At 40.3% G+C, this 26,320-nt stretch overlaps 1 protein-coding gene across 9 annotated transcripts in view; it reads left to right on the top strand.

Annotated features, from left to right (window-relative positions):
* Window positions 1-593: 593 nt before the first annotated feature.
* Window positions 594-26,320, top strand: part of cep170aa (centrosomal protein 170Aa) — a 38,934-nt gene continuing 13,207 nt past the window's right edge. For all 9 annotated transcript variants that reach the window (XM_034551783.1, XM_034551780.1, XM_034551782.1 and 6 more), the window contains exons 1-10: window positions 594-778; window positions 10,196-10,255; window positions 10,726-10,872; window positions 14,349-14,438; window positions 16,165-16,243; window positions 16,480-16,538; window positions 16,640-16,871; window positions 18,445-18,582; window positions 22,472-22,642; window positions 23,051-23,356. In XM_034551783.1, the coding sequence (XP_034407674.1) occupies window positions 10,768-10,872; window positions 14,349-14,438; window positions 16,165-16,243; window positions 16,480-16,538; window positions 16,640-16,871; window positions 18,445-18,582; window positions 22,472-22,642; window positions 23,051-23,356 (1,180 nt within the window). In that variant the 5' untranslated portion in view covers window positions 594-778; window positions 10,196-10,255; window positions 10,726-10,767. The remainder of the gene's footprint in view (window positions 779-10,195; window positions 10,256-10,725; window positions 10,873-14,348; window positions 14,439-16,164; window positions 16,244-16,479; window positions 16,539-16,639; window positions 16,872-18,444; window positions 18,583-22,471; window positions 22,643-23,050; window positions 23,357-26,320) is intronic.

Here is a 26,320-nt window from a genome sequence, read left to right as displayed (position 1 = left end):
TCTAGGTTATGTAAGGTTTTAAAATGTTATAGTTTAAATTGATCAGCATACATCAGAATCAGCTTTATTGGCCAAGTATGTGTACACATACAAGACATTTGACTGTGGCTCCTCTCAATGTTTTATACGGTAAACACATTTTGAAGAACAATTTAGTTAACATTGACTTACAACAAAAGAGGACAACAAAGCTGAACAAATCAATTAAAAAATACTTATAGAACTATTATGTATGTACAAGAAGGTAATATGTGTATATATATATATATATATACATAAATATATATATATATATTTGTATATATATATATATATATATATATATGCGTGTACTGTTTATAAATAAATATGATCAGAACCATATTGTTTTTTCCTGACTTTAATATCACAGTTGTCTAAGTGCTAATCTCTCCCCACAGATTTAGGGATGTTGAACTACATTTTTGCTTAATCTGTGCTCACATAATTAATTGCGCATATGGTTGGTTGACTAAGCGAGGCGTTGACACGTCACGCTCACTAATCGTCATCGCCGTGATTTTATTCTGAAGGTTTCTACAGGAAGTTGTGAATACCATTTCCGCGGACTTGATGCTTAGTTCAGGACGTCGGTCCGCTCGCGGCGCGCCGCTATTTCGCAGAGAGAGAAGCGCTATTGCTGAGCAACGGGGGGAGAGAAGGCCGACGCACGGAGCCAGCCTGAACTGCAGCAGCAACGGGGCTGGGCTCCACAAACACACCTTCATCCGAAAACACGCACCAGAAAGGAAGAAAACGGGTAAGTGAGGCGCAGACTTTACTTTCTATTTGGCGAATTGCAGAATAAAGCGGCTAACAGGCAAGGCGGTTAGCTAGGTGGTCGACCGTTAGAAGTTTGCGGCGCAGAGGAAAAAAAAAAAGAGAGAAAGAGTCTTTTTTTTGTTGTTGCTTTTGTGCTGCTCGTCTGTTTATGTCAAGGGGTACAACCATTCTCCGAGGTCAGATACATTTGAAGCGTCACACACTGCAACCTGTATTCAATTTGAATGCATACATGTATAAAAACACCATGCCACGCTTCTTACGGCTAAACTACACTGGTCGGACTCACGTTGACTGGATACTGATGCAGCAGCATGACCAGCCGGCCCCGCTCCGCCTTTGTGAAGCGACCCAGCATCGCCACTTTGCTGCCTCTATTATATATACAAAATAAAAATAAAACACACCGGCACACGTTCGCCCCCTTTATGCTCTTCATATTATCTGTTATTGAGGTGTTCGTTATGTCAGACGGTCCCTTCTGTAACCGCACGGAGGCCAATGAGACGGGATGCACGTCAGTGAAGGTCGCTTTGTGTTTATCTCATTGGAAACCCACTCACCCCGGAGTCCCCTTTGAGTCCATGTGCATTGTCTGAAGGGTGTATATTATACACCGTGGGCCTATTTCACTATGCAATGTTGCTTCAGAGTGTTTTCCGAGATCGGACCCCCCCCCCCCCCCCCCCCCCTCTCTTCTTCTGTGTGGAGGCTTTGTTTTCGTGGGGCAGATGTAGCTGGCCTACATGCATCCGCTCTCTTTGTGTTGAGTTTGATTATTGCTGTCATCATCACATGAGATGCAAAACTTGGTGAAATAGCAACAAGACGTGCTACGAACTGCATTTCAGTGTCTTTCATAGTGACATATCATCATACATGGACGAAGACCTTCAAAGACTTCTCTGTATGCCTCTTTACATACACATGTACAGTATGCAAAATGGTGTTATTATCTTTGTATCAGGGCAACAGAATTAATGATAGATTTAGGTCGAATGCCAGAAGCAGATGCACATGGCAAATAACAAAGTTACACAACTGTTCAAAAGATTTGAAAGCAGCAGAAGCCGGATTACATTATCATGCGCACATCTCTTAATTGTATTTAATAGTGTTAAAGGTAGGCTACCAGGGGAGATGGGATTCTTTCCAGGCCAGGGTCTACAACGCAGTCCCACTGTTCTCATACTGGACTGATGTGTCCTTTGATAGCTGGACAGCTATAGGCTGCACACCACTGAGTCCTGTTAGTCTCCTCCTCCCTCAGCTGCAGGAAATTCAAATTTTTTTGAGTACAAGCCAGAGAGTGCAGATAATACCGTCCAGTCTGGCTTTGCTCCTTTCCTTCCTACCGTTTTTTTCCGCCTCCTTCCAGTCCTCCCCGCAAATGTGGTTGCCAGCAGGCTGGTTGTCTCTACAGGCAGTTGCATTTTTGAGAACTGTGTCAGTGTCACAGGACGGACTGTCAGAGAGGAAGCAGCGGCGACGTCCTAGCTAGACTGCGGCCCAGCCTGCCTTCATACGTGTCCATTTACACAGTTACAGTGGAGCTGATAACAGAGGCAACCGTGTGAATGCATAGAAAGAGTGCACTCAGAGGTTTTATATGTCTTCTTGCGTTGTTCTGTTTTGTTCCTTCAGAAAAACTTGAAAACATATACACCTAGATTTCCTCCAGTCACCAAGCTGTCAGTGCTGATCAGTCATAATAAGTTGACTATTAACATTGAGCAGACAAAAATAAAGTTAAATCCTGTTTCTTCATCCTCTATCTCATCCTTCCTGAATTACTGTAAACGTGTTTCCGGCTCAGCACTATGATTCTGGGCCAGTGAGCAATTTCTTCAATATTATGAACCTATTTTCTGTTCTAGCCTATAGTTGAGATGGAGAACTTGTCTGGCCATTGTGTATTGTAGGAAGTTTAGGAAGTGAGTTCATGGTGAGGGAGTGCAATTTGTGACTGAAAACAATCCTCCCTGGAACTCAATATTTTAATGTATTCTATTCTTCTCAACATGTTTTTGTACCAGGATGACTTTGGCTAAAAATAGCAATGGAACTCACTTCTGTAATCTTTTTTTTTTTAATAGAAACTTTAAAAGGGTCATAAGAGTCAGGTAGCTTTGCCTGGTGAAGCTGCAGCTTATGTGCAGAGTCAGAGAAACAAGGGAGGTGAAGAGTAAGTGGTAAGAAAAGAGAGAGATGGGATAGCAGTGCAGAAAACATAAAAAAAAACATGAAGCAATTTATATACATAATCATCAGCCTCTCCTTGTTATGGAACATGACGGGCGTGTCTGGGTTGTTTTTGCATATAACTTCTCAAAATGAATATTAAAACAGAATGACCTTCACATCTGTTTTGGGGTGTGACATACTCCCCTCTGAGTTTCTGGTATTTTGTGCTTCTTTCCACTGCAGATATTGATCTTGTATTTTGAGAGTTTCCATCTCTTCCTCTGTCGTGCCGCCCCTGATTGTCCTGTTATGCCAACGTTGATGGGTTTTTTTTCTCTCCTAAGTGCCAGTGTGGTATTCACTATTTTTGTCTGCTGCGGAGGATATTGCTGTGGGCAGCATAAATGCTGGTGTCATAATCAACTGGGTAGGGTTGGCCAAATACTAATGTTCCTGTTAAAAGGCCACGGGCCAGTCATTATCTGCTCAGCAGGGGCCACGCAGGGCCATAAGCGCACTCACCAAAGCAAACCAACAGTAAACCTGACACACTGTGTGCTTTGCTTCGGTTGGTAATACAGTTATTTATTCATATGACAGTATTATTCAATAATGTTGCATAGGGTAAATAAAATAACAGTTAAAATCCATGTTCAAACCTTACTCTTCAACAGATCTGAGTTAAAGATTTGATATACAACTGCGGTCTAATAAAGAGCTGCAACACATTTTGTATTATTTATCTGACGATTATCTTTTCCATTCATTGTTTGCGCTATAAAAAAGGCCAGAAAATGAGAAAAAATGGCCATCACACATTTCCTCATTGCTGAGGTGACATATTCAAATGGATTTCTTTTTTTGTTCCAAAAGCCCAGCGTTTTCGATTTTCAGTGATTTTAAAGCAAAGAAAAGTAGCAAGTCTACACGTTGCAGAAGCTTGAACCAGAGAATGTTTTGCGGGATTCCAAAATTGCTTCAAATAGCTGTCGACTAATGCAATGAATCAACTCTGCTCTGTCATAATATTTTGATGGTTAATTAGAGTTTACGTATTAGTATACACATTCTTCTGCTCTCGTACGCCATTGAGACAGCTGCCTCCAGAAATGAGTGTTTTTCAGTATATTTTCTGAAGAATGTTGTGCACACACGCTTTGGAGAATGAATTAGATGCACCAAAATGACTATGCCGCAGGCCATGTGCGTCATTAATTCACTTGAATTATTTATAATCTATTTTATATTATCTCTTTTTCAGTAATAGCTTGTTAAGAGTACTGGGTAACCCCTCTTAAACGCCCACAAGAATAATAACTTTACTTTCTCATATAATGCTGGAAGGCATGCTATGTTCTTAATACATGCCGTACAGTTAATAACGTCCGTGAAAAACAAACGTCTAAATGTAGGTCTGTAGGTCACAGGGGTCACCGAGCATGTGGCGGGTTTGTGTCTCATGGCCAGCGGTGTGCTGTTTTGTGTATGGTGATAACAATAAAGCAGGCTGTACGGATGCTGGCTAAATGGAGGTGTTTGCTTGTTTGTTCCTCTCGCCAACTGCTCATGTGATGCGTGGCTGCTTTTCTGCACCATATGGTCTTTTCTGCTGCATGGGACAGTTTCTTTTTTCTTTTTTACCCACATGCGGCATTTATATGCCACATTAACACACATGCACACTCAAGTTTCAACAGATCGGAGGTGCTATACTGACAACATGATGATTAATTATCTCCCTCCACGGTGCTATGGTCCTGTCGTTAGAGCTTAATGCTGGTGTATAGTCTTTATCTGTCTGCATGAATTAAGAACTATTCAAAATGCCTTTTTTTGTTTGTTGCATCTTTCAATATTTAGTCCTAATTTAAATTTCGCACTTACAATCTTATCTTATTCATATACACAAACTGTTCCTCCATTTTTACCTGCTGACAGACTACACACATACAGCCAGCTGTAGGGGCGGGTTTCTCAAAGCAGGAGCCTTAAACAGACAATGTCTGGTGATTGTTTAGCTCTTTGCTGTTTGTTCTTCATTTATGAGGCGAGGTAAAATAGGCCAACAAGATTCAAATGTCAAAGGGAATCAAAGACTTGAAGACTAACATCCCTGGAGCAGCCATAGCGTGAGCTTTGTGCACTCTGAATTCTAGGCTGAGAACATTTCATACATGTATTATTTAAATGCTATCGAACGAAACTTTTGGGATTGACTGGCTGCTCTGCAGAGTTATATTTACTTGTCAAAATGCTATCTGACGTTAGCATCACACACACATGCACACACGGTCCCTTTCTAGAACGGGACATTACAAGACTGGAAGTGTCAGAACAGTAGTGTGTCAGAGTATGTTAGCAAAGTACAAAAGAATCTGTGAAACAATAATAAAGTAAGTGATAAAGTAAGAATTGAAATGGAGAAAAAGAGCAGCAGACGATAGCTTATATAGGCCTAGCTGACAACATTTTGATTCAGCTTGTTACAAGTGTCTGGTCTATCGTTATATCTGCTTCATAGAAAAAGCCCAGTCTCTCTTTTAGTTTGAAGTTTAGGGAGGAACAAACGATTGTATACCTGGACTCTTTCATGTCTGTAAATCTACTGTGGACCCAGTCATTGGGGACCAAACGCCTTTTGTCTGTCGGTCCGTGTGTCCGGAGGTTGCTCGACTGTCTCGTCTTGAATCTGTTGCCTGGTTTGTTCTTTATGCCCCTCGGGGTCTGGGGGCTCCCTCTCTCCCAAAACACCTCTAGGGTTGCAAGACCCATTCGGTCTCCACGGTCTATCACTTATTGATTTACTGACCTTACATCAGCATTTTCAAGGAAATAAATTGGCTGCCGCTTTTCTATTTGTCTTGACCTTCAATGTACTTTCCCTCTATTGGTTTTACTTCCTTGAGGTGCTAGGACCGCATACCCTTTTTTCTCTTTGTTTCCACTGTTGCAAAGCTGCAGTATTGATTATATTATTTATTACATTTTCATGTCAAGCCTATGGTGTTAATCGCTAAAAGTCATATTTGTTTTAAATCTGGCAATATCTGTATTAAGCTGTCTTTACTGTAGTGTGTTTTTACGCTACACTTCCAAAAAATCGCATTGAGTCAGTGTCATAATATTTTCCTCCGATTTTCTTTCACGATAAGAGTTTAATTAGCAAATAGAACTCTTTTTTTTGTGTCTGTTCAGCCAAGGGGGCTATCGCTGCTCCAGTTCCTACAGAGTGCTATTTATATCAGAACAATCCACTTTTGCTGCTGTTGTAAACATTAAATGCATCACCTCCTGTCCGCCGGAGGATTTATCTTGGGAAAGACTACAGACATGCAAGTTTAGAGCAATAAATGCATAAATACATTTTCAATTTAATCACCTTTTTGATTTTCTCAATCAGCACAATATGACATATGACAGTATCTTTCTTTTGTCATTATTACGTCTACGGAGCTAGACAAGCATGGTTGTAACTCTATGAGTTGTTTTATTATCCACTGTAGCTTCTGGTAAGTTTTTATGTGACTACTCTGAGATAAAACTACATGTTTTTCAATGTGGGCCGACAACCACACCCTGAGGCAAAGTTTGGCTCTCGTCATAAGACCACATGGAAATGTGGTCTTATGAGTCCGTCTCTTTCTCCCCTACTCTATTTCTCACTTTGGTTTGCTTAACAATTGTGTGTTTGTATTAACATGTTTGTGGAGGCTACACACAGCAGCTGCCAATGTGTGTGTGTGTGTGTGTGTGTGTGTGATGCGGTCTGAGTCAGTCATAGAGGTTGCTGTGGGGATGTGAAGGTCTGGGAGGTTAGGCAGATGAGTAGTAGTGGTGTTGCATCATTCTGGGATACGCTCGGGAGCCAGATGCTTTGTGGAACGTGTGGAAGAAACGTTTTAGGGGCTGACGGTAAACAATGTGGCGCTCCTTTACATCACTTCCTGTCCCCTTTCAGACGTTGTCTGCTATTGGCTGGTTTGGAGTGGAGGGAAAATATATGAGTTGTTGGAAAGACAGAAGATTTCTCATAAAACATTTGGCTGGAGAACAGAAACATAGCTGTAATAGCAATTAACCACAGCTAATTCATCAAATTATCAAGCAGTGCTTTATAAGCACCCCACTTATTTCTAATGTCTGAATATGTCAGTATATAATGAATAATAATAACAGGGCTAATACTCATATCTTCAAATCTGCACCTTTTGTTAGTGTTTTCAGATGATTCACCTCATGACAATGTGACTCACTTCATTTCAGCTGTGAAAGAGCAGCCTCACTGTAGATGACACATGTTTTTTGATTAATGCACATCATCAAATCAACGCATCTACTGTGGACTCAAAAGAGGAGTGAGATCCGTCCTCGACTGGAAGTGCAGTGCAGTGCTTCCTGTCTCTTCACTGTCCATCTCCTCTATACAAAGAATTCATAGTCGTCTTGGAATAATCCGGCCTTTCACTCCTTAATTATTTGTGTGTGTGTGTGTGTGGGTGTGAGAGAGAGAAAGAGAAAGAGAGAGAGAGACCGAGAGAGACAGAGAGAGCGAGAGAGAGAGAGATATTATTATAAGTGCAGGTTTGGGGTTTGGGGAATTCCTTCAAAAACCACGAGGTCACTGATTCTCCTTATTATCTCCGGTATGAATATCGCTGAATGAGTGGAATGGAGATGAGTTTTTATCTCAACATTGAAATGACCAGTGTTAAGAACAACATGTTGTGCATCTCTTCCTGCATTTCAGATAATAACAGCAATTACTTGGAAGTTATTGGAAGCAAACAATTGATTCATCAAAATTACAAAAAACAAATAAACATTTTCTCATATTTTCCTATATTTACTTGAATTATTTTTGCACATGTAATGATTTCTTTCATAGAAAATTGATTAATATGCTAAGAATTTTGTAGATTTTGTAGATTTTTTCTCTTTTCTAAAACAAATGACAAATGAAATGTGCATTGGAAGGTGAAACTTATACACTTCCTTCTTCTGACCAACAGTGCAAATCCTATTAATATACAATTTACTATTAAAAACAACAAAGAAAAAGAAGCAGGAACCAGAGAATATTTGTCATTTTGATTGAAAATCATATCAAGATAGTTGCCGATTAGTTTTCTGTCGATTTAAGGACGTTTCTGAAAGATTTATTTTCTTGATTATCCAGACTGAAGGTAAATCCATTTTTGGCTGATGAACCCAACACATTGAATTCAATTCACCTCCAATGTATTGAGGTGGAGGCAGAAATCCAAGTTATAGGTATCTCAAAATCTAACTTGAGACACTGCCAGTGTTAAGTGAAACAATATGTTTTTTTTGTATTGTGGCTTAGCTGGCCACTTAACATCAGGACTGTAAGGAGCAAATGCAACGCAGACGATATCCTTCTCAGCTGCGTCTCCTTCGTCAGACCTACCACTGCATTCCTCCAGCTGTGCGATGTCTTTCATGTGTGATAGCAAGGAGGTTTTTTTAATGGCACCACACAGGCTGGTATGCTCCTTATTCAGGCTCCTCAACCACATTCTTGTTAATGTTGCATTCTGCAGTGAGTGTGCAGTGGTTATTTAGACGGCAAGCCTTCAGATGCTTTGGTTACAGTGGGGAGGAGAAACCACGCGTGATTATAGTGGAACGGCAATGCATTGTTGGCTTTCTCTGATGTGTTCGCTCCACTGTAATATCTAAACACAATACATGTTCCATATTTCTAATATCTGACACGTAATGTATGTCCATGTGTTGTCATGGCTCGTGAGTACTGTTTTAAATTATGTAACATGTTAACCGAGCAGAGGATGCACATGATACTGAGTCTGGCCAGTGATGGTTGATTGGATTAAAAGAAATCAAATCTTACTTTGTTCTCCCATCTTTTTATGAATTTTATTATTTTGTTCTGGTTATTGTTAAGGGTGATTTCATATCATATGGCCTTATTTTTGCACTTGTTCCATGGATAAGTGTACACTATTTACATAGGTCTGGTCATTTTGGACACAGCAATCTTGTCATGAGTTTGAGACTGAAATGAGAATATGTCCATGCTTAATATATATTACAGCATGTTGCAGCAGATTACATATTCCTGAGTACTTAACTGTCTAAAATGTCCTCATTAAATGTTTCACATATCACAATAATTTGTTGGATATCCTGAGCTGTTACTGTGATGAAAACCGATCCCTTTTTACATCAGAGACAGCTGTTGCTCTGGTACCGTCGTGTTCCCAACAGCTTCGTGCGAGGAACTGTCAGAGGTGTGCAGTTGATTATAATTTTACCCATGGGATTATTGAGTTGGTATACCAAGTACTTATGAGGTCAACTGAGCAAAAGCTTAGCTCAATAATCTTTAATTCCCTCTCTGATGGACTTTTCCTGGCACTTTCTACACACGACAGAGCTCCTGTTATTTTAGTGCCGCCTAATATTACCATGAAAAGCTTGCTTTGCCAAATTTGGTATTTAAATAAATAATTATGAACCATATTAAAGATGCCTAAACCTCTGTACGAAATTCAACCTTAGGGTGTAACCAAATGTAGCATTAGGAAAAGGTTGTGGCTTTTTTTTGGACTGTGTTACAGCTAGTGACTCATCACGAGAACTCCAATCTCATAGACAATCATTTAGAACGAAGCAGATAACAAGTCCATTAGTTAGTTCTTTTTAATCTTTCAAGCTTGAGGAGTATGAAAGTAGCTGTGTCTGGCTTTGACCTCCTTTCCTGCTCTTCTGTAAGAGAGTGAGGGGAGGAGGTGGGCAAGAGGGAAAATACATGTCCTGCTAGGGAGGCCAGCCAACATTCCTACATCACTTCCTCCTCTAAACATCTGGCAATGATCTGGGCAGGCCGAGAGAAAGAGAGGAAGTATCTCACTGGTTGACTTAGTGTTCATATTCAGGCGTAGACGGAGAGGCATCACATTGCAGGACCGCCCACTAAACCTCATTCCCCGAGCAGCAAAACAAAGCAAGATGGACTGTTTTGATTCTGTGCATCTCTCCCCGTGTTTACACTGTGTCTATAATACTGCTGTCTTCCTTTATTGCAACATATATTCTTTAATACATCTCCGCTATTTATGTAATCTTGCGAACAAAAAAACAAACATTATATATGCGTTTGCCTGCTTCTTGTAAGTACAAGTGAAAAATAAATTTAAAAAGCTTTTCCTTTCTTCTCCTTCCTCAGGATGGCCTAGCCGTGTTGTGTTGTCAGCAGTTGATCAGCAGTGAGCTACGTGGACCACAGGTGTGTTTGCAATTTGTATAACAACTTACTTCCATGTACATTGCATTGTCTTGCCTTTAAGATAAGGCAAAAATGTTTGCAAATACTAATACTTTCTCTCTTTTATAAATACTATTATTTAATTGTGCATATTGCAAGGTTGACTCTGATAATGCAACAACACTGGGATGAGTTATATTCTTTTAACTGTACAATATTTAACTAAATAAATGATCTTCTTTGACTTGTTTCAGAAGAGAGACTTCCTTTCGTATCACAGTTTGTTTTTAAAGAGCACTGTGCGTGAATGGACTTAATTGGTCCAACAAAACAAGTGTTCCTGTCGCTTTTGGATATGTTATTTTTATTCATTAAACTGTTTCAGAATTTCAGTAGATGAGAGTTTGTTTAAATCATATACACAGAGCAATTTGAATTCTGACACTCAAGATAATCAACAGAATGGTTCAACTCTGTTTAATAAACTGCAGATTCGCTGACCTACTGCTCTGAGGCAGCAGCAGGTTGCAGAGATGAGTGTGACCTCGTGGTTCCTGGTGAACAGTGGGGGTACTCGCCACCGACTCCCCCGGGAAATGATCTTTGTCGGCCGGGATGACTGCGAGCTCATGCTACAGGTGAGAACTATTCTCCACTAAAAAAGCAGCTTAAATAAACCAGAATGGGCGAGGTACAGGTACTGTGTGTTTGTTCTATGTTCACTGTCTCTTTCACTAGAAATTGCTGTAACACAGTCTGATAACAGAGTATTAGTAAATGACTAAGTTCTAAAGATAATATGATAACCAGATAACACACAGAGCCGGACAATCTTGTGAGGGGTTCCTCTCAGTGATATAAATAACCTGCTGATCTCACATCAGTCTTGTTTCATAAGCCAACTGTTTACTCTGTGTCCTCTACAAATTAGCCCTCAACGCTCACGTTGTTGCTCTTGCAGTGGCTGAAAATGTTTACATACTATCATATTGGTGTGTGTGTGTGTGTGTGTATTTTGTGTGTGTGTACTGAGGTGGTGGCTTTGCAGCTGTGCATACATCCAGAGAGACCATGTGTATGCTTGCTCATGTTTACCTCTGGTCACTGCACTATTATGAGAAAGTGGGGCAGATACCTCCTGAGTTAGATCTTATCTGACCGAGTGGGTTGTAGTGTGAAGAGGGTGCATCCATGGCAGCAGTCTCTGTTATGACAGAATATTTTGAGATAATTTTTCACTGGTACCAGTGTCTGTCTGAACATCTGACAATCAAGGACACATTCGGGACTTTTATGGATGTTTCTTCATTTTGACTGTTTCCGATTGATCTATCTACCTTATCTACCACTGTGGCGGTTTTTAATATTACCACTTTAAATTAGATTTATTTCTAGGATTCTACTTTCTATACAGCACTTTGTAAACAAATTAACACATTTATTATAGTAGAATTATTATCAGCTCAAATATATGACGTTCTATGTCAGGGGTATTCAATTAAAATTCAGCGAGGTCCAGTTAGAACATGTTCCTCATGCAAAGTACCAGAACATCACAACGATGTCTAACTTGCATGATTACGTGCCACATATGTAGCCTAGCAGTTGTATTAATATATGTATGTAGTCAACAACTGAATTGAAACAAATTAAATAAAGAAAGTTCAATTGAATAATATCTAATATCTAATAAATAAATCTTTCTCTCTCATTTCAAGTAAAAGCAGGGCTACATTTAAATATATAATAGATAAAAGAATAGCTTTTGAAAAACTTAGCTCAATGCCTTAAATAATGAAGTCCCATTGGTAGTGTTTATCCTTACAGTATTACATAAAAACTTAACAGATATGAAGAACTGTAATTAATGTATGTGTTTTCTGGGTTGAAGAAGAGGCCAAAGCCCAAAACAGACTTATAAAAGTCTACTTTATCTATGTGGACATTTCCCAGTTATAGACAGCAGCACTGTGTCTTAAGTTGACCTTTTAGTTTGCTGATTGCTGAGTTTATATTAGTTTCCCTGCTGACCTAGATCCTGTCTGTGACGAGGAAACTTCAAGGGAGAAGTAATAAGGCTCATATACTGAAGCAAGTAGGGTTATACGAGACCTGTCTTTTCTCTTATGTCTCAATCAACCACTCTTGCAGTTGTCTGAATGTGTTACTGTTTTCATATCCTCGGGATGTCTTTGGAATGATAGAAAGATAAGAGAAATCTCCAAATTGAAGAATTATTTTTGGATATGTTTGTGTATGACTCTGTGTCGCTACTTAGTTGTCCTCCATGTGACTGCTTTACCCAGCCAAGGCATGATCACATGGCTAAACGTTAACGGCTGCTTGTGTCATGCTCCAAGTAAAAAAAAACACACTCACGGACAGAATATCAAATATATAATTATTATATGACCGAATCCGTTACTGTTACTGTTAGTACTAGCTCTGGCCTTGTAATCAGATCTAGATTAGCTTACTTTATTTATTTATTGAAAAGGGGAAGGAGTATAATAAATACATGAACAGAGTTTCCATTATATCAGCCTAAGTCATATAATAGTCAGTGAGGCTATTAAAACTCTTTCTCTCTCGCAGAATTATTCCCTCTTGTGTGTGTGTGTGTGTGTGTGTGTGTGTGTGTGTGTGTTTTCTTTCCTTGATGAATCAGATTCTCCTTGCCTTTATCACTTCCTCTTCTTGTTAACCTTTCTGTCTCCTTCTCTTTCACTCCGTACACAAAATGAATTTGACTAAGCTACTCCACATCTGTATTCTCCGTTGCTTCGGCACATATTCAGTTGGTCAGCAGTTTATCTGCGTGTAACAGCATGCGTCTGCTCTATCCTGTGGTGTGACTGGTGTGTGAGGTACAACAAGCAGCTCAGTCCATTTCTATCCTGTTTGATCGAGACTAATCTCACTAAGGTAATCTGTTTGAGGGTTGGCCCTATGGAGTTGCTTCCCTTTGCTTTACTTCAGATTACTTACTTTAACATGAGGGCGCAGTCCAGTTGCTGGGTTATAGGAAAAAATAATATAAGAATACATATAAGATGCAGCTCCCAGTCCCAGAATGGGCTGATTTCAGCACAATAATCTAGTGTGTGATCCATGAATCAACGAGTGGGGGACAAGGGGCTCAGTTGCACAACACTTCAGCACAGTTAATGGATGTGTTAGATGGTGTTAATACATACTCACATGTTTGTCAGATTTTATCACTGTGTTTGGTCACCACTGGAAAACATGGCGGCAGGAATTTTTTTGTCTCCCCATATTATGAGCAAATTACAGCGAAATGCTGTATCTTACACTGAAACATCAGGCAAGCAGCAGCACACACAGCAAACCTTTGAATACAAAAAGAAAGCAAACCATTCCAGGACAAGGGTTTGTTTCTTGTCTTTTATGATAGGCCTTATCTGAAGGGCGTTCTAACAGACATTTGGAGACCGCTGCAAATTTTCTCATCAGTCAATGTCAGCGCATACTTATATGCTTTGAAACTCTCTGACATTTATACACAAGGGATATTTGCCAAATTCCACAATATATTTATATCTGGGGGTAACATTCACCATCCAGAAGGTCTCAGTGTTGGTGCTGGAAAGTATTTATCCTCAAAATAGCTGCACAAAAAGAATCAGAACAATGTAGATAATTATGACTTTCACCTGCAGTCCTACATTGCACCACTGTTCTCCGTATGTGTGTGTGTGTGTGTGTGTGTGTGTGTGTACACAGCTGTGGAAGTGTGGATGTGTTGATTGCAGTGTCAGAGTCATTGGAATACCTGCTGATATGCTTTAAGTTGATATTATAGTAGATATCCTGCATAGTGACATTGAGGCTCACCATCACAGATTCTTGGCAGTGGATGCTCATGCCTCCACAAACATGTAACATAGCACAGTCTGCTCCAGTCACACACAGCCCTCTAATGGTTTGTGTGAGAAACAGATGATATTCTGCAGTTCACAGTCAGGCTCACACTCTTTGGAGTCTGGCTGCAGCACAGGTGGACATATAAGCACTGTGAAGACATGTTGAAGAAGAGCAGCACAGATGAAGAGTTGGGTTAATGCTTCATGTTTGTGTGTGTTTTGGTTTGTAGTCCCGCAGTGTGGATAAGCAGCACGCAGTCATCAACTACGAGGCTGGGACAGACGAACACAAAGTCAAGGACCTGGGCAGCCTGAATGGGGTGAGTTCACGGATATAAATGTGCAGACCAGAGAGAGGGTAGGACAAAGGTAAAAGTGGGAGAGATAAGAGAATGCATTCAACCAGCTGAAGGAGGAGTAAAAGGGGTTCAGAGGGAGATGGAGAAGGACCGCAAAAATAGAAATAAAGAGATACAAAGGAAAACCACAAAAGACATTCAAGGTAAAAGTAGAGGGAGCTGAGGTCCTGAAAGGTCAGAGGTTAACTTGTTGTTTTAGTAGTCAATAGGACCTTCTATTTTATCGCTGCTAATTAATCTCCCTGTCAATAAAGATCTGTATCAGGACTGAGGTCAATAGGAATCTAATCCTAATTATGCAAATTAGAATTTAAGGGCACACTCTGTGTTTCAAATATAAACAAAGGGCAATCTAAACTCCACTTTGGGGTGGCTATCACTCCAATAATGTTGGCTGATAAAAGATATTTTGGAAAATATAGTAAATAACTTACTGAAGGTGATGTTAATGAAAGAGGTTTGGGGATAGATGATATAAATGTTGCACTTGTATACATTTAATTATGTACATGACATAATATATAATATATCTAAACATTTATTGTGTAATTAAAAAAAATATTCTGTTTCATAACCTTGAGAAAAACAAATTAACTCTGTGTTAAGATACAGGTAGCTTCTCTTTGATATTTTAGTAAACCTGTTTACAGTTGCCACATGCAGTTAGTCATGTGTTGTGAATAGCACTCAGTCATAGCCTCACATCCTCTCCAGCTATCAGACAGGAAGCCACAGTCAGAGCTACTTCCTGCTCTGTCATTGACCATCCAGCATCTTTGGCTAGATTCAGAGGAAGTTTTCTTCTGCTGAGTCGTTGGATATATACAGATTTGACCCAATGGTGATTGAAAAGCTGTGTTTGGGCAGTTTACTGTCTTACTGGAGGTTTCTCATTGCCGCTGTTTAAAAGCTGCCATGAACTCATCTCACTAGGGAGGAGGCAGGAATGTTTTATTACAACAGCAGTGGATGCATGATAGAATTTCATTTTCAGTTCAGTGAAACCTGATATCTCAGTGCTGCATCGTAGAAGGAGGGGTGGAAGGGGGAGGCGGAGTGCGAGAAACAAAGATGGTAAACAAAACGGTCAGGGAAAGACATGCATTGTCATGCTTAGGCCTTTACTGTTGGCTGTGCAGACTAATGTCTTACAAAGAGAACCCAGGATTATCTGATTCAACTGTTGGCATAATGCATACTATTACTCAGAGTAGTAAACTCAAATGTTTCTGGCAATGAGAATACGGTTACAGCTTCAAAAACCCTTAAAAAGCAGAAAAGAAATATCTGAGTAACAGTAAAGTTCCAGCTTCTCAAATGCGATTGTTTTCCAGTATTTCTTGTCATATATGAGATTAAACTGATTATCCTTGAGGTTTGGATTGTTGTCCTAACAAAACAAGCACGTTGAAAATACCACTGTGGAAATCTGTTCACTGTTATTGGCATTTTTCATAATTTTAGATCTTAAAGACAAAACCTTTAATCGAGACAATAATTGGCAGAATAATTGTTGATGAATATCATTGTTAGCTGCAACCCTAATTTCCACAGACGCTGCCATGTGTGACTTAACTGTGGACCAGCTTAATCAGATGCCTTTCTGTGGTGTTATCTTCTTTACTGTTTTACTTTTTATTCAAATCTGCATCTTGGTTTTTGTCTTGCATTCTCCTTCCCTCTGCAGACCTTTGTAAATGATGTCCGCATTCAGGAGCAGATGTACATCACTCTGAAGTTAGAGGACAAGCTGAGGTTTGGATATGATATCCTTTCACTTTTCCGATCTTTCCGCCCTCACCCGTCGGTTGAACTTTACACAGAAATATTGAGCAGCAAAGCATTTTTTAAGCCGAGATATTATTATATAAATTCTTACCAAGATGCCAATTTTTTTCCTGTGTACTATTTGATTATAGTCAACTGTTTTGTGAATTACTGTGTTTAAAGTATGTGTGTATGTGCTATTGTGGCCAGTATTTCCTTAACACGTCGGTTTCACATACCAACCTGTTCACGGTGGTGAGAGGAGAGCTCACTGTGCCTGAAGAGGCTCTAAAAGTAAGAACACACACACACACACACACACACACACATAACATGTGCTATAACACACAATATACAATATATTGTATTATACTCTTCTCTTCACCTTCCTTTAGCATGAAAAGTTCACCAGCGGACTCCAGCTCAGCAAGAAGCCGTCCAGCGGTGAAACCACTACCACGACAACCACAAGCAAGTCCCCTGCTAAGACCCCAATAAAGACGCTGAAGTCCCCCGGGGGCAGCAACCCAAGGCCAGTAGAGAGTAGAGCAACGGACGGGGTCACTTCCTCCAGAGAGTCACCAGCTAAACCTGCGGACACTCACAAGGCAGAGGAGAGGACAGGAGGTGAGAGACAGATCTTAGAGAACATTTTGACAGTAAGTGAGGCTGTCTCAGAAATCGTATGAGTTTGGTGTCTGTTGGGCCTTACTAGTACCTAATATTGAATGTGATTTAAGACCATTTTGATTTGGTCTACTGTTTACATTACTCCATACAATGTAGATGTATTGACTGCTATCACAAGGCCACTCAGTTCTCATTTTACTTTATATATTTTTCAATTGGCTGTATTGTGACTTTCAGCAACTTTAAGAGAACATGTTTCTGTGTTATTCATCCTTTAAATGGAAGTGTACATTTCATGGTTCACAGTTGTGCAACACACAACATTTCCAGTTACATCACATGTGTATTCTTTCAGAGGTGTTTAAGCATTATGATTAAGTGAAATTACGTGTCGTGTTTTTTTTTATCTCAGGCCAGTAGGGAGGTCAACATAGTCAGCGGGGAAAGGGATTTAACTACCACACCAGTATGCAGCCAGACTGTTTCAACATAAAGATGGTTTAGGTCTGAGGGCGTCCCTCACAATTGACATCACTGACCAGGCAGGGGTCCTGGTTAAGCTCCAGATGTTGAAACAAGGCCACATGGGGCTTGTGTTATTGCATAGATTAAGGAGTAACATGATCAGAGTGCCTGCATAATGTAAACCCATATGCCAGCACTACCTTTCTTAAAATGAAGTAACATTCACAGTCACGCATTCACATTTATTAAAATAGACAAACACGCACGTACAGTGTTGCATGTCTCCCCATCTGCTGCTCATGTTTTTAATGATGCCCTCTCTGTGGTTCAGTAGATGTAATCTTGCAGCGTTAGTACTGTCGTACCAGGCCTCACCCAGACATTATACCTCATAGTGGGCAAACATTCAGTAGCTTTTATATAGAAAGCCCCTTCTTACTGAACGCAATTATGCACACGGCATCTCTAATTATCTGCAAATACTGTGTTTGATTGTACATGGCTTCGGATAAGGGAAATTAAAGGAAAAAGTCAACACATGAGGAGACTTCCTGTGGTATAGTGTAAGCTACAACACAGCTGATTTAAACTCGGCTGGACACCTTTGTTGCTTGTCTTTCCCGTCTCTTTCAACCATTTTTCCTGTCAGTTCTCTACAGTGTTGTCCAGTTTAAAAAAAAGATGTTACAGCAGGATGCGTGTCCCTTTTCAGCTTTAATTCTAATTGGGACAGAGAGGCAAACGGAAAGTCCCTCTTTCATTTGAGAGTGAGAGAGAGAGAGAGAGAGAGAGAGAGAGAGAGAGAGAGAGAGAGCATGATAAAGAGTGTGCACATGTGTGTGTCCATCCTGCTGGCTAAAGTTCTTAAAATAGGTCAGTGATACTAGACTCGACCAGAGGGGAATTAATGCACCAACACACACATACACATACACAAGGAGCAGCTGGGTTCATTTTGTGTCTTCCTGACACAATCAACAGCTTATTTTTGGCGCTACCAGAGTATGTGAAGTACATAATAAACATGTTTAACATGACAAGCCCCAGTTAAAGCGACTTTAATATGTGCACAGGCTTTTGTAAAATGTGTCTGCATCTGTCTCAGGGGATGTTGCAGCGGTGCCTCGTGGGACCCCGCTGTACGGCCAGCCGTCTTGGTGGGGGGATGGGGATGCAGATGATGAGAACTCCTTCAAACAGGAAATCAAGTCATCCAACAAAAAACACGACAGCTCCATTTCAGGTAGGAGGTATTCAGATTTTGAACTTCTAACGACCATCACACAGATCATCTCCTCATCACTTCAATTCAAACATGCAGTGCAGAAAATGATGAATACAGTGGTTTGAAATGTATATATATCATATTGCCGAAACAACAGTGGTGTAAATGGAAGAAAGCTGGTTTATTGTAAAATGATGCTCCTATTTTATATCGATGTTTGGGGTTGTACAAATGCTTTTACAGGACAATATGACTTTTCTTTAAAAGAGTTATACACTGAAAACAAATTTGTGTATTTTGTCTTGCATGACAGTTAAGGCTGTACATTATGTTTTTATGGTCATCGCAATGTCATCTCGCATCACAAAAACTGCAATGTTGCATGTTGAATATAGTGTCAATGTATTACATTACATTGTCACTGTAGGCACTATTTTGTGTGAGCATGTGCCATGCTGTTAAATCTCTGAGCCCTCGCCGTTGGGCAACGTCTGATTGGTCAGAATCTGCACGCATGCGAGTGAGGTTTATCAGACGAGTGCTGCCACACTACTCTGCATGATTGAAGGAGGAAAGTGTGACAAGATCAGTGCACACAAAGATGCGAAAGCCAGACAGTAACTGCTTTCCTAGAGTTGTAATGTATAAGTTGTTTTAAGTTATTGTTTAGAATGTGTATTGTGAACATCCAGATGCTCTGGGATTGTTTTAATTAGTTGAAAGAGTGTCATTGGAAAACTGCACTTAACATGTAACTATCATGTTTATTGTATTTGGTGCATTTTGTGTTCAGTTAAATGTTATATTTGTTCAATGAAAGACTGTTGGAAATATTTTGGGTAGAAAAGCAAAAACGAGTACACTTCTCTCAAGTAATATTGCTATTGTATTTTGCATTTTTCTAATATGATGCAGGCCTTATGACAATGGCCAATAGACACAGATTTCATACAGAATTTGATCTACGTCTTTAATGTTATTGGAGCTATGTATTGTGGGATAAATAGTTTTTTTTTTAAAAACACATTCAATATTTTATAATTTATTTTTATATGTCTTTTCAGCAAAAACAAGAACTGTCATTATGCAGCAGGTATTACTGTATGCTGCAAACAGTATGCTATTAATAGCCCACAGATGAAATGCAATGCTAAATTGAGTCTTGCAGTGCAATTGATTTGATCTCAGTATTGAAACAGCTTGATCTTAATACCCTCTAGCTCTGTTTTTTTGCTCTGTGTTGGGGTAATGGCCAGCCAGACTGTGTGTCTGTGTTTGTAACAATGTATATCCAAGTGCACACAAAGCCTTTTTTCAGAGCCTGTATGTATGTCTTGTTTGTCGAGAATATGTGTGTGTATTGTGACCGTTGGACTGGGGGGATCCCGTGAACTGGTGCTGGATACTTAGAGTAACAGGATTACAGGCTACACCAATAGTGAAACAGCTCAGCGATACAACATCAGTCTGTGCCAGGCTGGTTTAGTGAAGACCAGTGTAGTCAGAAGGAGTGGGGGGAGGATAATCATACACAAACATTGGAGCCGACTGAAGCAACCTCAAATCTCTCGCCACATCTGGAAGGATAGTCTGGGAGCGTCTTCACCAGCCTAAAAAGGAATCCTTCTTTCAATTTCACAATCCGTTAAATCATTTCTGTGCTTTACCTTGTAGATTCTGCTGTGGATTTTACCAAAGTAATTTCTCATTGGAATAAGATTAGAAAAGACTGATTTCTGAGTCAATCTGTCTAAGCGTGGCACAGTGATTTAAAACCCTAAAAGCTTTCCAAAACAATTAGGCAAATGGGATTGTCTCCTTCAGTCATGGAAGTGGGTGAGTTGAAGGCACTTTGCCCTTTTGGAACATTTACTTTTTGAGTGCTGAATAGATGTTTTGACGTTGGATTTGTTGTGTGAGGCAAGCAGCATGCTCCCCAGGGGGTGTTGCACAGTGCATTTATGTAGGTTACATGGATCTCAGCATCAAAAGAAGATCTTATCAGTGTGCATGTCTTTAATAAAGTGTGAGCACTACCTCTAAATGTGCTCTAACAAACTGGTAACATCAGATATACAGTAGCAATGAAGGGGAAGTGAAAGAGAGGTTTTTGGGAAGGAAGCAATTCTGTTTAAGTGTTTTTTTGTTGTTGTTGTTGCATGTGACTGTCAGTTAAGTTTAGTGTGTTTGTCCTTTTCTCTTTCCCAGTGAATAGGCTGTGTTTGCTAGTCAGAGCCCCCTACCCCCTTCCTTGTGTATTGTCACTCAAGCTGTTTGGGTTACGCCGTTGCACCAGCTCCCCCATACCTCCAACACACAAGCACACTGATGCACACATTGTTCAAACAGACCACTCTCTCAATCTGTACTGCGGCGATCATTAGCTAACCACTATCTAATACTAGTAAGTATTGCTCTCGATTGCATATACTTTGGCCAATGGAGCTGTCTTTAAAATGTTAAATGAGAAGTCATAAGTACTGCAGGGTATAAACAACTGTGCCACTGTTAGTTAAAGTCTGGCACACTTACCAAATACAAGATGCCCTTTGTAAGTATGTTAAATGCCCATATATTTAACTGTGTCATTAATCTGTATTGCTGTCTCTGTTGTCAGTATTAATCTTTGTATGTTGTAGACCCGAATGGAAAACTTTAACGCTGATTCTATAAAGCCTAGGATTTGCATGTTTATGGCCAAAAAAAGAAACATTCTGCAGTACTTTAAACCGTATGGTCTTTACATGAATGGCATTTAATTCATTTATATAACTCTTAACTTCACAGAAAATACTAGGTGCTTCCAAGACAAGCCATGTGATTTATGGTGATGTCAATGGACGCTCAGACAATATTTACACTGATTTGCACGTATTACATTTGAGAGATACAGAAAGTTTAGTTGGCGCTTCATAATTTCAAGAACTGAGCAAATGGAGTTACAGAACTTACGTTGTTTTGTCTCTTTAACATGTTTATTTTTTAACTTTTTTATCTCAAGATCTTAATACTTGCACTGATAACACTGAAGTGGAAAATAAGCTCTTTCATTCAGAGATTCTTACAATCATATCTATAGAATATACTATTTATGAGAAATTTGCTCACTATTGTTTACGAGTAATTATATTCCGCAAAGTCAATTTCCGTATCTTGTTTCTTTTTGCCAATTGCCGTATGTTCCTACAATGCTGCCCAACATGCCGCAGATGGCCCCTCTAATTTCTGAAAGTATCATTTATCATATTCAGATCCCGCAGAGGCTCTGTTTGTTAATACGAACAGATGAGAAATAGATGCTCCATATTGTGAGCGCCCCAAAAAGCTGTAGCAGCACTTCTCGTCCTGAGTCCTGAGTGACTTATGTGTGACTTGTATGTGTGTGTGTGTGTGTGTGTGTGTGTGTGTGTGTTTGCGTCTACGTCTATATGAGAGACAGAGAGTCAAACTGAGAGACAGACAGACATATGTGCATGTCTTTGTAGTATTTGTAGGTTATAAGGCTGCATCCTCCCCCAGAAGGAGACGGTAATTCACATAAATGGTGGGACACACTTGCTAAAGAGAGGACCATGATTGAATTAGTTCAATTTGGGTTTGGGTCCTTTCACTTTTGACTTTTGATAATGAATCCTAACATTCGTCTCTTACTATGACACTGAAGCATTGGGATGTTATTAAACTAATAATTGCTCAATATTTAGATAGAAGCTGTGACAGACTGACAACTGCATCCACTCCTGTACTATATCAAAACAAGTGTATCGTATCAGTGAAGATGAACTGATGAAAAGTGTTCCCATGACAACTCATATGTTTTGACTTAACACCGCATCAACCACTTTTCGTCATGGAAATCCTACGGATCTGTTAACCTGTAACATCTTTGTGTGTTTTTCAACATCAGACAAAGAGGCTCGTCGAGGGGAGAAAGCTAAAGAGGACGGCCTTCATGCCTCCACCTCCCACGATTCAAGCTACTTTGAGATGCCGACTAAGGAGGGTCACATGGCCAGTAATGGCATACATGAGATTCCCACCAAGGACACAGAGGGCACCGCCTCTCAAAACTCTTCAGGTGAAGTATACATTTTATTTATTCAAATTTATGGTACATAAAAGTAGTCTCTTTCAGAGTTTAGAGGGAATGTGTGGTTATAGTGTCTGCGTTAACAATCGTTGTGGTTCATAATTACAGATCGTAAAGCACTTTTACATTGATTTGTGACATTAGGACAATTTGTAAACATTTGAGGCGTTATCATCATTTATGGCACAAAGAAATATTAATTTAACTTTAATGTAATTTTCATTCTGCAACAGAAGCCATCAGCTGATTTTATCATAATTGGATAAATATCCCTGTGATGTGTATTTACATAATTTGGTAATCCGAAGAACTCATAGTTATACATTTATTTGTACAAGTGCACCACTATGTTTAGTTGTACTTACTGACAACAAAACTGCATCGTCTTCTCCACAGCTCAAGGACACGCGTCCTTCACCATTGAGTTTGACGCCACTTCTCCAGGAAAAGTCACCATCAAAGACCATGTGTCAAAGTTCACACCCGACCACCACAGATCGCGCTCCAAGAAGAGTGGAGCAGGAAGCGGAGGAGCCGGAGGGAGGGACTTGAGCACACTGCAAGCTGCTATGATGGCATCGGAGAGCAAGGTCGCTGATTGGCTGGCCCAGAACGACCCCACACTGGTGCGCAGCGAGTCAACAGAAGACGACAGCAAGAGCATCAAGAGCGATGTGGCGGTCCATCTCAAAAGGCTAAAAGGTGGAGGTTGTTTTCTGTTAACATTTCTATGTGTGTGGATTCTTTTTCACTGTCTCAAATTTCTACATGTCTCTTGTTTGGAGCACGGGCTGTTGGCAGTGGTAACCAGGCTGGGGGATTAGCAGCTAGCAGACAGAAACATTTAAACCCCATATCTCCTGCTCTGACATCCAATGACAAGGTTTAGCATGAGTAGTATGGCCCCTATTAAATTGTACTTTTTCACCATTTACAGACATGTTATCCAGTGAGGAGCACACACTATGCATATACTACTTCATGGCATGCCTGACTACAAGAGCTTTAAATGTGGCTTTTGATTTTGTCCTTTGTGCATTGTCAGTGTAGACATCTACGTTTTCTCTGTTTACCTCCGTTGGCTTGTTGCTATGTATCCTTTGGGTAAGGTTTAAGATTGTTATGACTGTTAATTGCATGCTTTTCTGTATTTCTTTGTTCACTTTACCTGCAAGCAACCAACTGCTGACTACTGCTGGGTTTTTTTAAAGAATGGGCTATGCTAGGCTCTGTACTGAGGACAGGCTATGGTAGACGACTACATGCTGGTCATAAGTTAATTAAATGGAGGCCAATTTAAGATGTTGACATGTGTGGGGGAGGGACCATCAGACAGGAGCTGATGAAAATGGAAATCTATGAAGCAGGAGTGGAAGGCAGGAAAGCTAATTCATTAGTAGGAGTTAGTACTACATGCATGTCAACTGGCTGATGGCATGGCTCACCTGATGGATGATTATGTTGCTAACTGACTGTCTGGCTGACTTTGGGACTGCTGGGCACTGCAGTGTTTCCAATTGAAGCTGTGGCTGACTTGATGAGTTGTATTTTAGTACCTGAGGGAAGAGTAGAAAACCATGAAATAGGATGTGATTTAAAAAAAAAAAAACGTAAATTAAGGTGGATCACCATAAGAATGACTGCGTAACAGAGAAAAGAAGGGATGAAAACATGGGTGGAGTAAGAAACAAAGAGAGAGGACAAGGTAACAATGGATAGAGGGCAGGGGGACAGCTGGCTGGAAAGCTGTCTATTGATGCCGGCTGTGGCCATATGCGTTGAGCATAACAGATTACAGATCAGTGGGAAGATGGGCGAGAAGGTGAGGAAGACCCTCACTGTTCAGAATCAGAATCAGAAACTTTTAATAGCCAAGTAGGTTTACACCTACAAGGAACTTAGTGTGGTGTGGGTGGTGCAACATAGTAGACAAGCAACAACAGTAGACAACAAATAAACAATCAACAAAGTGCAGACGAGACATAGAATAAAATGTAAAATGTACAGTGTAAGATAAAGTGCAATTATAAAGTGTATGTAGTGTTTAAGGTAAAGTGATGTGTGTTATTTAAGTGTGCTGTTAAGCTGAGATCAGCATTTGCAGTAGTAACAGCAAAGGTGATTGGACAAAGAAAGGCAGGAAGGAAAGAGAGCAAGAGATGGAGGGGGGCTTGTTGCCTGGACTGCAGTGAAAGCGGAAAAGGAGGTGGCAAAAGGAGGAGAGAGCAGTTTTTTTAAATGGTGGCAGGGGAAGAGACAATAGAGACATACTTTTACAAATAGCAATAAAAAAGAAATAGCAGCGGACGTCTCTTTGTGTGAGTGTGAAGGCTGCAGTAGCATGTGTGAGAAACGCATCTCAGTGCTGACGAAAGGGCGTGCGGGAAGTGCTGCTCACATGTGGATGTGTGTGTGAAATGTGTCATGTCTGTGTTTGCTGCATGTGTGTGTTTGAGGCAATGCTCGGCGCTGATCTGCAGACAAGCAGTGTGGCAGGTGTGAAGAGAAGCATGTGCGATGTTGCCGAGGGTGTGTCGTAGAGGTACGAGGCAGAGAGAGAGGCGGAGGTTTAGCGAGGAAACTGAGAGGAGGCATTTGAGCTAAAGCTTTTGATTTGTAAGCATCAAGGTGAGTGTTTCTGTTCTTGTTGTAAAAAGCAATGCAGAGGATACATCCGTAGACCGTGTGGTATCGCTTCCGATGTTGGAATATGAACTGTCATCTGAAAATCTGGGCAATTTCTGAAGCTATAAACGTGTGATCGGAAATGTCCTTGAGTCTTTTTTATGCATGTTCATGATGAGCATTTTATGAGCATTGATATTTATTTGCAGTCGTAGTAAATGCTCAACAGATACACAAGGCTCCAATATTCCGTGTGCATATTATACTTGTATTGTACGCTCTCATACAGTTCTGTATGTTGGCGTTGCATGTTTACTTGTCTGTGGCTGTGCATGCATGTTAAGTAAGTGCATCGTTGTGTTTGGTGCTGTGTGTGTGTGTGTGTGTGTGTGTGTGTGTGTGTGTGTGCAGCCATCAGTGGCGACAGAGTTCAGCTCCCCTGTGAGTCATGGCGGGGCGAGCGGGGCAGAGCGCTGGACTCTCACAGATAACTTTGTTCTCCTCTGGCCCTGCAAACGGCTTCTTTGTCCGGGGGACGTAGCATGAAAGATCTGCCTTTCTCTTGTCAGCTTGTCTGTTGATCTGCTCAACCTACTGCAACGCTCTGCTGCTTTCCTCCCTCGTTCCGTTCATGCTTTTTATTATTTTTATGAAATAGACAGTGATAAAAGACAGGAGAGATGGAGAACCTGAGTGTGGGACAATGTGTCTGCAGAGTCTGAAATATGCCAATTAATACCCAAATGTAGAAACATTACTTAAAGGAGAACTCTACCACATGGTAAAGCCTGACTTTTTAAAAAATGTAGAGTTAGTATGTGCTTGTTATTATCAATTTAGACAACGTTATTGTGAATCACAACACCTCGAGATATGATTTCATCACACTGCGATACTATTAACAATAAAATTATACGTTGTATAATGTATTCACATGCTGAGTAGTACTAACTTGACGAGTAAACTGATCCTCTGACTTCACTGTATAAAGTCAGTGGAATGCCCCCCTGCTATCCCTATGTGGGCGACTGTGACTCAGTG

This window comes from Cyclopterus lumpus, chromosome 15, assembly GCF_009769545.1.
Source record: "Cyclopterus lumpus isolate fCycLum1 chromosome 15, fCycLum1.pri, whole genome shotgun sequence".
NCBI classification, from domain to species: domain Eukaryota; kingdom Metazoa; phylum Chordata; class Actinopteri; order Perciformes; family Cyclopteridae; genus Cyclopterus; species Cyclopterus lumpus.
Note: the sequence above shows the minus strand (reverse complement) of the source record. Positions and strands in the feature narration are given on the sequence as shown.